At 40.4% G+C, this 11,902-nt stretch overlaps 1 protein-coding gene across 1 annotated transcript in view; it reads right to left on the bottom strand.

Annotated features, from left to right (window-relative positions):
- Positions 1 to 1,198: 1,198 nt before the first annotated feature.
- Positions 1,199 to 11,902, bottom strand: part of LOC140861080 (uncharacterized) — an 85,760-nt gene continuing 75,056 nt past the window's right edge. The window contains exon 4 of the mRNA XM_073264083.1: positions 1,199 to 2,632. Within this exon, the coding sequence (XP_073120184.1) occupies positions 1,199 to 2,632 (1,434 nt within the window). The remainder of the gene's footprint in view (positions 2,633 to 11,902) is intronic.

Raw genomic sequence — 11,902 nt, 5'->3', positions numbered from 1 at the left:
AACATCAGCCATCTTCTCTTTACTTAAATTATTTAAACTCAAATGTCATATCCATGATGAATCAGAAATGCTATTCTTGAAACAATTCAAAATACATGTTTCTATGTTGGGAGCAGACATCCTGTTTTTCATCATAGGCACTTTAGCAATGATCTTCCCTTCATGGCATTTGAGTACCAGCCCATAGTTCATTATTTCAACTGCATATCCTTTTTCTAACAATTTTCCAATGCTCAAAATATTTGACTTCGAAGCAGGAACATAATAAACCTCGGAAATAAATTGATGATCTCCGTTCTTTAGTTTAATCAAAACATCTTCTCTTTCATCAATCGAAACTTTAGTTTTATCTCCCAAAGAAATGTTTCCTCCAAACGATTAATAAAAAATGGTGAACAAATCTTTGTTACCTGTCATGTGATTGCTAGCACCAGTGTCGAGATACCAAATTTCCCCAGCTCTTTGTTCATCCTCACTTTGGGATGCCATTAATAGAGTCAATTCTTCATTTTCAGCTTCAAGATAATGATTATTTTCTTCTTTCTTTTATGTATTTTGGCATTCACTTGCGTAGTGGCCAAATTTTTGACAAGAGTAACATCTTATTTTCGCTTTATTCCTTCCTCATTGTTGCTGAAAATATGATGTACCACGACCTCTCGAGTATTGATTTTGATTATTCGAATCATCATGGTATCCTTTTGAGTATTGAGTATTGGACTCACCATTGTATCCATTCCATCTTCCTCCTCTTCCTCGAGAATTTCTGCGTCCACGTCCTCTTTCATATTTTCTGCCTCTTCCATGTCCACGGCTTCCATGACTAAAATTTTTAGAATCATCATTCTTTTCTCCCAAATAAATTTTGGTTTGCAAGAGTTGAGAAGGTTGTTCTTCCTTTCTTTTAAATCTCTGTTCATGCGCTTGAAGCGATCCCATCAATTGACTTTTACGAACAGAGCATATGCACGAAAGAAGAAATATTCATCTTATTGATTGTGAATGAATGAATTTACAGTTACAGTGGGAAAACTTTATATACTATCCACCTAATACACATCATCACCTATGCATACAAAATATGTATATATTCTAATACTCCCCCTCAAGATGAGGAGTGAATATTGTGCACGCCCATCTTGGCTAAAAGAGAATGGAAATGATCAGGAAGCAACGATTTGGTGAATAAATCGGCGAGCTAAGCACTGGAAGAAACATGCAAAATCTTGAGAATACCAGCTTGTAATTTTTCCCGCACAAGATGACAATCAAGCTCAATGTGTTTGGTACGTTCATGGTACACAGAATTGGAAGCAATGTGGATAGCAGCTTGACTATCACAATATAAAACAGGTAGCTTACGAAGATGAACACCCAAGTCACGCAAAAGAGACAAAAGCCAAAGCACCTCACAAGTAGCATTGGCCATGGACCGATATTCAGCCTCGGCAGAAGAACGGGAGATAGTATGTTGTTTCTTGGAACGCCAAGAAATCATAGATGCTTCGAGAAAAATATAGAAACCACTAGTGGAACGTCGTGTATCAACAAAGGCCGCCCAATCAAAATCGGAGAAGAAACTTACTATAAGAGGTGAAGCAGAGCTATAGAAAAGGCCTTGACCCAATGTCCCTTTAATGTATTGAAGAACAGAATAAGCAGCTTTTAAATGCGTCTTACGAGGCTTAGAAACAAATTGGCTAAGCTTATTTACAGAATAACATAGATCAGGGCGAGTAATCGTAAGATATAACAAATTCCCAATTAAGCGATGATATACCAAAGGATCTGAAAGAAGATCACCATCATCTTGGCTAAGTTTTAGATTAGCATCCAACGGCGTTGTGCGAGGCTTACAGCCAAGAAAACCAACATCCGACAACAATTGCATGGCATAATGACATTGGCAAATAGAAATACCTTGATACGAACGAGCAACCTCAATACCAAGAAAATATTTGAGAGATCCCAAGTCCTTTAAAGCAAAATGACTGTGTAAAAGGGCTGTTAAATCAGTTGCAGCCTGAGCATCATTTGTAGCCACAATAATATCATCAACATATGCTAAAAGAGCAATAAAGACAGAGCCTTGAGTGCGTGTAAACAGAGAATTGTCAGCTTGAGATTGAACAAAACCAAGACTGAGCAGAGTAGAAGAAAACTTAGAGAACCATTGTCGTGAAGCTTGCTTAAGACCATACAAAGATTTATGCAATTTGCAAACAGCAGTGGATGGTAAATACTCCCCCTTTTTGCCATATCCTGGTGGCAACGACATGTATACTTCCTCGTTCAAATCACCATGCAAAAAAGCATTGTTCACATCCAATTGAATCAAGATCCAATTATGAATATCACTCAAAGCTAACAAGACTTTAACGGTAACCAACTTTGCAACCGTAGAAAAAGTTTCAAGATAATCCACCCCTTCTTGTTGAGTATAGCCCTTAGCAACCAATCGTGCTTTATAATGATGTAAGGTTCCATCAGCTAAAAACTTTGCCTTATAAACCCACCGACATCCAGCAGGAAACTTTCCAGGAGGTAGAGTAACAACAGACCAAGTTCCATTACTTTCCAAAGCTTGCAATTCCTCCTCCATGGCTTGCTGCCACTCAGGAATTGCAGCTGCCTGGGAATATGTATGAGGCTCAAAAACAGAGTACACATTGTGAACAAATACTGTTGGAAAACTGGCGAGTTCCCAGACCAATTACGATTGATACCCGGTGCAGCGGAAGTTTAAAAATTTTTCATGGAACGTTTCCATGGTATGGGTATCAACCGTTCATCGATTGAATTACGTGTGTGTAAAATTTAAATAACAATTAAATAAATTTTACCTCAAATCTCGCAACGAGATTAATGGACACCAACAGAACAATTCTGCTCTTGTTGTCTCTCCCTGGAACCGATGAACGCCTTCAATCAGGTCCACGAACAGAGGTTTAATCCCTCTGATAGATTGCACTAGAAAATCTATCAGAAGTTTTCTGCGAAGAGAATACACGAATTTGATTCGTTATTCCTTACTGCGATTCAAAATCACAGACCGGAATTTTCTCGGGCAGAGCAAGGCAGGGGTTCGGCCGATTATTCTAGAGGAGAGGCTAGGGTTTCGATTTTTCTCTCTCAAAATAATGAGCTGATGTGTGTAATTTCTGTACTGAAATAACTTATTTATAATGCAGGCCACTAACACCTTAGGGCCCATTAGTCATAAGCTGGGGCCCGACAAGCAAAGCCCGCTCGTTCAGAAATTAATATAAAATTCATCGTGACTCCGATTGATGAAACGATTTCACCAATGTGCACAGAAACCATTTCTGCACGTTTTAAAGTCAAAATAAATTTTCCTGAATCCGAATTCAGTGGTTTCCAAAAATGTCCATCCCTATGTCATTTTAGGAAATCCTACTCCCTTACTCTTATTTAAGAAGTCCAACTCCTTAGTTCATTAAATTTAACTCTTTAAATTTAACTATCTCAACGGGATTAAAACTCCATTACACTGTGTGACCCTCAATGGTTCAGGGATACAGCTAGCCGTGGGCTCACAACTCCTTGTGACTCGGAACAACACTTTCCGACTTGCCCAACGAATCATGGTAAAGCGCCTAGCAACATCGCCCCATGATTCCCTAGGTATCACTGATAGTGCCTACAAGAACCAGTAGATTTTGGTTAGCGTACAGTACGGTCCCTTCATCCATATATCCCGATCGAATCAACAACCATTGGTATATCGAGAGTCGCTCAAGATTCGATAACTATGCAATACATCTTGAAGATCAAATTAGTGACATCGCATGTGCTACTAAGAAACCATTTCTTAAATCACATCAAGTACTCTGGCCAGAGATTTGTCACACTAATATCTCCTCAGATCGCATAGGATATCCACACTCGCAAGTATGTGGTGAATCCTTGACAACAATGCATTGACTCCTATATGTGTCGTAACTGTACCCAATCTCGACACCTGATGACCCCCATAGAGTCGGTAAACGAGTCAAAGCACAGCACTAGCATATAGAGTCTCCATGATGTTTCAAGTCGTAAGGACTAATGGTGTACAACCAAAACCGCGGACTTTATCCACTCGATAAGTGATAACCACTTGGAAAGTCCGGATAGGGTAGTTCGACTATTCATCCTATGAATATCCATTTGCATGCTTCGAACATCTCCATGTTCCCTACCAATGAAACGTGGTACTCCGCATCGCAAATGCTAGTCTCAAACTCGAGCGATCCTTATCCTTATTATCGGACGGCTCAATCGACTAGGAACGGTTTTAGAATATACAGTGACTATAAGATGTATTTCATGATAGACATCTCCATGTTCTACCACATCTTACATACACTATAGTATATTCAAGGTCTTTATCAAAAACAGCAATAGTATATCACAATATAACAATATGAAGTAATATAAAGTCATTGCCATAAAAGTGTAAATAATATTAAACAAAAGATTGTTTATACAAAGAGTCAACAAAGCCCATAGCCACACAGTTGGCTCACTGGGCACCCACTCTTACAATCTCCCACTTGCCCTATAGCCAACTAGTCATACTACGTAGACCCATTGCTTCGCGATGTTTGTCAAACAATGGTCCTGGCAAAGGCTTAGTAAGTGGATCAGCGATATTGTCTGCAGAGGCCACTCGTTCGACACTGATGTCTCCTCTTTCCACAATCTCCCGGATTATGTGGTATTTCCTCAGTACGTGTTTGGATCTTTGATGAGACCTTGGTTCCTTTGCTTGAGCAACGGCACCCGTGTTGTCGCAGTACACCGGGACTGGACCAACAAATTCAGGAATGACGCCCAACTCTTGGACGAAATTCCTCATCCAAACGGCCTCTTTAGCAGCAGCTGATGCTGCAATGTATTCAGCCTCAGTGGTGGAATCCGCTGTGGTGTCCTGCTTGGAACTCTTCCAAGAGACAGCACCGCCATTGAGCATGAACACAAATCCAGAGGTTGACTTCGAGTCATCCACATCACTTTGGAAGCTAGAGTCGGTATAGCCTTCCAGTTTGAGTTCTCGTCCTCCATAAACCATGAACATATTCTTAGTCCTTCGCAAGTACTTAAGAATGTCCTTCACGGCTTTCCAATGCATCTGACCAGGATTAGACTGATATCTGCTCGTGACACTCAGAGCAAATGCTACATCCGGTCTGGTAGATATCATCCCATACATGATACTACCTATAGCTGACGCATATGGTACATGTGTCATATTCTCTATCTCTGCATCAGTCTTGGGACACATAGACTTGGATAGAGAAACTCCATGACACATGGGTAGATGTCCTCTCTTGGACCCATCCATTGAAAACCGTTTCAATATGGTATCGATGTAGGTTGATTGAGTGAGTCCTATCATTCTCTTAGATCTATCCCTATAGATCTGTATCCCAAGAATGTAGGATGCCTCACCCAAATCCTTCATCGAAAATCTACCTGTTAACCATATCTTTGTTGACTGCAACATCCCTACATCATTCCCAATGAGTAGGATGTCATCAACATAAAGTACTAAGAATGTTACCGCATCCTTAACTATTTTCTTGTACACGCAAGGTTCCTCCGGGTTCTTGATGAAACCAAAATCTTTTATTGTTTCATCAAATTTCTGGTTCCAACTTCTTGATGCTTGTTTTAGACCATAAATTGATCTCTGAAGCTTGCATACCTTATGCTCGCTTCCCATGGATGTGAACCCCTCAGGCTGCTTCATATAGATTTCTTCCTTAATGTCTCCATTAAGAAAAGCAGTCTTCACATCCATTTGCCATATCTCATAGTCATACCATGCAGCTATGGCAATAAGGATTCTTATGGACTTGAACATTGCAACTGGTGAAAAGGTTTCGTCATAGTCAACTCCTTGCCTTTGAGTATAACCTTTAGCCACCAATCGCGCCTTGTAGGTCAATACCTTACCATCAGGCCCAAGCTTTCTTTTGTAGATCCATTTACACCCTATTGGAACAATTCCATCGGGAGGATCCACTAAAGACCAGACTTGGTTAGTATGCATCGAATCCAATTCTGACTGCATAGCTTCAAGCCATAAATTCGAATCCGCATCAGAAATTGCTTCCTTGAAGCTTCTTGGATCACATCCAATGTCGGGTTCATCTTGACCCTCTTCAAGAAGAAGACCATATCGAACTGGAGGTCTAGAAGTCCTCTCGGATCTTCTAGGTGCAGGCGTGTCCAGCAATGGTTCCTGAGGTGTGGGATCGTTATTTTGTATTTCGGGTTCTTCTCGAACTTCTTCGAGTTCCATCATCTCGCCTTTCTTATCCAATAAGAATTCCTTCTCCAAGAAGGTGGCATTCCTAGAAACAAACACCTTTGTTTCAGCAGGATAATAGAAATAATATCCGATTGAATTCTTCGGATACCCTACAAAATAACACAAGTTGGATCGACTATCCAACTTATCTCCCACTGTCCGCTTCACGTAAGCAGGACATCCCCAAATCCTCAAGTACGAATACTTAGGAGCTTTGCCATTCCATAACTCGTATGGTGTTTTGTCCACTGCTTTAGTGTGGACGTTATTCAACAACAATACCGCCGTTTCAAGCGCATAGCCCCAAAACGAAGGTGGAAGCTCAGTGAAACTCATCATGGATCGAACCATGTCCAACAAAGTTCGATTACGACGCTCCGATACACCATTAAGCTGTGGTGTCATAGGAGGAGTCCACTGAGAGAGAATCCCATTCTCTTTTAGATAGTCCAAAAACTCGGTACTCAAGTATTCTCCACCTCGATCCGATCGAAGTGCTTTAATACTTTTACCTAGCTTGTTTTCTACTTCAGCCTTGAATTCTTTGAACTTTTCAAATGCTTCAGACTTATATTTCATTAAATATAAATACCCATACCTTGAATAATCATCAGTAAAGGTAATGAAGTAGGTGTGGCCATGTTGAGTCCCTACTCTAAATGGACCACAAACATCTGTATGGATCAAATCCAACAGATTCTGACTACGCTCAGGTTTCCCCTTAAAAGGAGATTTAGTCATTTTTCCTTTTAGGCAGGATTCACAAGTAGGTAGAGAGTTAATATCAGACATATCAAACATGCCCTCTCCCACTAGCTTGTTCATCCTCCTTGAGGAAATATGACCTAGTCTAGCGTGCCAAAGGTTTGCCGGGTTTTGACTATCGATTTTCCTTTTGTTTGTTGTCGCCGGTTTGTCAATACAATTCACTGGAACGTCTTTTAGTTTTAAATTGTATAGATCGTTTTCAAGTTGTCCATTTCCAATTAAACATTCATTCTTGTAAATATTGCAAATCCCATTCACAAAATTACAAGAATAACCATCTCTATCAAGCATAGAAATAGAAATAATGTTTTTAATTAAATCTGGCACAAATAAAACATCTCTCAACAATAATTTAAAACCATTCTGCAAAATCAAACAAACATCTCCAATGGCCGTAGCTTCAACTCTGGAACCATTCCCGAGCCTCAGCTGGGTCTCACCCATTCTAAGCCTGCGACTTCTTGTCATCACCTGCAAATCATTGCAAATGTGAGATCCACATCCGGTATCCAATACCCAAGAAGTTGTATTAAGTGACATGTTTATTTTGATATAGAACATACCCTTTGCAGTTCCTAACTGCTCAAGATACTCCTTGCAGTTGCGCTTCCAATGACCCGGCTTCTTGCAGTAATGGCAAACATCCTTGGATTTTCCATTGTTTGAAGCCTTTGTCTTTTGCTTCTTCTCGGGTTCCACTTTCTTGGGTGGGGCAGAACGTTTCTTGCCCTTCATACTTGGCCCCTTCTTAGCAGAAGATGAGGAGCCCACCAAGAAAGCTGGCTTATCCTTCTTAAGTGTGGATTCATATGTAACGAGCATATTGACCATCTCTTCAAGGGTGGCCTCTATCTTGTTCATATTAAAATTTATCACGAATCCATCAAATGAAGAAGGAAGAGATAGAAGCAACAAGTCCACATTGAGTTCATGCTCCAACACCAAATCAAGGGTCGCTAACTTCTGTATGAGCCAAATCACTCGTACCCCATGATCACGGACCGAAGTCCCTTCACGCATGCGGCACGTCATCAACTCCTTAACAGTAGCGAACCTTTCAGCCCTCGACTGAGCCCCAAAAAGTTCCTTGAGTTGCGTGTGAATGTCAGCAGCATTCACCGTGTCCTCAAATCGCCTCTGGAGTTCATCAGACATCGAGGCTTGCATATAGCATTTGGTCTTGATGTCATGGTCACACCATGCATCAAGTTTGGCCAATTCCTCCGGACTTATGTCAGCTGGTGCTTCCTTCGGAGGTGCTTTCTCTAACACGTAGAGCATTTTCTCCGAAGTTAAGACAATCTTCAACTTCCGGAACCATTCCGTATAGTTGGCGCCAGTCAGCTTGTTTTGTTCGAGGATCGAGAATAAAGGATTTCGCGAATTCATTGTATGAAATACTGAAAAGGAAAACAGACATATATCAATGATTGTTTAACAATTTACTAAGACATAAAATAGGCGAATTTAATTTTATGAATCTCACTCCCACTATTTTAACGATTTCACCACCCTCTAGTGAAAACGGGAAACTTTTTCCTTAGTGAGAACATGGAGTCCAATTGACAAACTTATGGTCCCGAATAATATCAGCCAACCATAATTCTCAAAAGGTAGAGCCCAATTGCTTCCAAAGCAACCCCCATGTGTTTACCTCATGTCCAATAAGGGCCCAATAATATGACGCCGTTTAAAGTGACATGTCAAGATGACCCATCAATATTAAGTTGTGATGGACGGTCGCCATGTGGATCCCCCAATAATATGAGCCTATCCCATGGGAGTTCCACCCAACTTACAACATTTGTCGATCCAATGTACAGCTTTCCGACGGACGGGCCCCCCCAATAATATGAGCCGGACCATATCCGCGGGTAGCATCACATACATTGACCGTTGATGGAAGGTAGGAACATTTAAACAATATTTAAATTTCCTTTATTTATCTTGATATAAATTTTAAATCATATTTAAAATGAGGGATTTTATTTATAAAAATATTTGTCTCATCATATTTAATTTATTGCATGCATTGCCGGATTCACGCAATTTATGTCTAAACATGCATACAATCATAATATCACATATTATATAGGATGATCGATTCCATTTCTAATTGACCCGTGGTTGCCAATCACGGGTCTTAGTCCAATCCTAGGTAATATGCAGTATGCAAATGCAATCCTATTACATATGCTTCCAATTTACATTTCTTCAGTCTTCATTGTCTGCTGGGCCCACCATCTTCAAATCTTGATCTCCCACTAAATCTAATGTATTTACAATAAATAACAATGACAAGTAGGGGATACATTTTTAGGGGGTGGGAACGGGCTATAAACCAAGCCCACTTTTATTACATATGACATTCATATCGGGCCATAAACCAGGCCCATTAATAAAACCAACAACAATAAAGACAAAATGTAAATTCCTAACATACACCTACAAAATTGGTCATGGCAATCGATCATCCTTATCCAATAACATTTAATTCAAAATTAATTTATTGGATAACATGCTGTGGAAATTCAAATTTAAACAAGATAAAATCATATTTTATATATAAAATCACATTTCACATATAAAATCATATTTTATCTCCATATCAAATAAAATCATATTTTATCTATAAAATCCAATTTTACAAATAAAATCATATTTTACTCAATATATCATAAGATCATATCTTATCATCAATTGTACCAAAATAATTGATTTCAAAATTCAATTTACGGATAAAATATTAAAATTTTCCAAAAATTCAAATTTATCCAAAATCAATTTTAAAATTTACGGACTCGAACAATTCGATCCGAAATCTCGTGAACCAATCAAAAACAATTTTTGACCGGACCAAAAAATAAAATTTTAACATATTAAAATTAATTTTTAATAAAATATTAATTTTTCCCGCGGGCCACCCGGGACACTCCCGGGTTGGCCCGCACCCGGGGCGCGGGCCGGGGCAGCCCGGCTGCCCCTTAGGGCAGCAACGCTTGCTGCCCTGGCGGCGCCTGGCGCCCCCGCTGGGCGGCGCCGAGCGCTGCCCTGCGCAGCGCCCAGCGCTGCGCTGGGCAGCGCCGTGCGCCGCCCTGGGCGGCGACGGTCGCCGCCCTGGGCGGCGCCGTGCGCCGCCCCTGGGGGCAGCGACCATCGCTGCCCCTTCCGGGCAGCGATCCAATCGCTGCCCGGGTTTCGCCCCCGGAAAAAAAAATTTTTATTAAAAATATTTATTTTGTTTCAAAAAAAAAACCGAGACTCGAAAATTTTGTACAATTGATTAATTCAATCGATTGATCTGAGCAACCTGGCTTTGATACCACTGTTGGAAAACTGGCGAGTTCCCAGACCAATTACGATTGATACCCGGTGCAGCGGAAGTTTAAAAATTTTTCATGGAACGTTTCCATGGTATGGGTATCAACCGTTCATCGATTGAATTACGTGTGTGTAAAATTTAAATAACAATTAAATAAATTTTACCTCAAATCTCGCAACGAGATTAATGGACACCAACAGAACAATTCTGCTCTTGTTGTCTCTCCCTGGAACCGATGAACGCCTTCAATCAGGTCCACGAACAGAGGTTTAATCCCTCTGATAGATTGCACTAGAAAATCTATCAGAAGTTTTCTGCGAAGAGAATACACGAATTTGATTCGTTATTCCTTACTGCGATTCAAAATCACAGACCGGAATTTTCTCGGGCAGAGCAAGGCAGGGGTTCGGCCGATTATTCTAGAGGAGAGGCTAGGGTTTCGATTTTTCTCTCTCAAAATAATGAGCTGATGTGTGTAATTTCTGTACTGAAATAACTTATTTATAATGCAGGCCACTAACACCTTAGGGCCCATTAGTCATAAGCTGGGGCCCGACAAGCAAAGCCCGCTCGTTCAGAAATTAATATAAAATTCATCGTGACTCCGATTGATGAAACGATTTCACCAATGTGCACAGAAACCATTTCTGCACGTTTTAAAGTCAAAATAAATTTTCCTGAATCCGAATTCAGTGGTTTCCAAAAATGTCCATCCCTATGTCATTTTAGGAAATCCTACTCCCTTACTCTTATTTAAGAAGTCCAACTCCTTAGTTCATTAAATTTAACTCTTTAAATTTAACTATCTCAACGGGGATTAAAACTCCATTACACTGTGTGACCCTCAATGGTTCAGGGATACAGCTAGCCGTGGGCTCACAACTCCTTGTGACTCGGAACAACACTTTCCGACTTGCCCAACGAATCATGGTAAAGCGCCTAGCAACATCGCCCCATGATTCCCTAGGTATCACTGATAGTGCCTACAAGAACCAGTAGATTTTGGTTAGCGTACAGTACGGTCCCTTCATCCATATATCCCGATCGAATCAACAACCATTGGTATATCGAGAGTCGCTCAAGATTCGATAACTATGCAATACATCTTGAAGATCAAATTAGTGACATCGCATGTGCTACTAAGAAACCATTTCTTAAATCACATCAAGTACTCTGGCCAGAGATTTGTCACACTAATATCTCCTCAGATCGCATAGGATATCCACACTCGCAAGTATGTGGTGAATCCTTGACAACAATGCATTGACTCCTATATGTGTCGTAACTGTACCCAATCTCGACACCTGATGACCCCCATAGAGTCGGTAAACGAGTCAAAGCACAGCACTAGCATATAGAGTCTCCATGATGTTTCAAGTCGTAAGGACTAATGGTGTACAACCAAAACCGCGGACTTTATCCACTCGATAAGTGATAACCACTTGGAAAGTCCGGATAGGGTAGTTCGACTATTCATCCTATGAATATCCATT

Source organism: Henckelia pumila, chromosome 1 (genome assembly GCF_033568475.1).
Source record: "Henckelia pumila isolate YLH828 chromosome 1, ASM3356847v2, whole genome shotgun sequence".
Classification (NCBI taxonomy): Eukaryota; Viridiplantae; Streptophyta; class Magnoliopsida; order Lamiales; family Gesneriaceae; genus Henckelia; species Henckelia pumila.
Note: the sequence above shows the minus strand (reverse complement) of the source record. Positions and strands in the feature narration are given on the sequence as shown.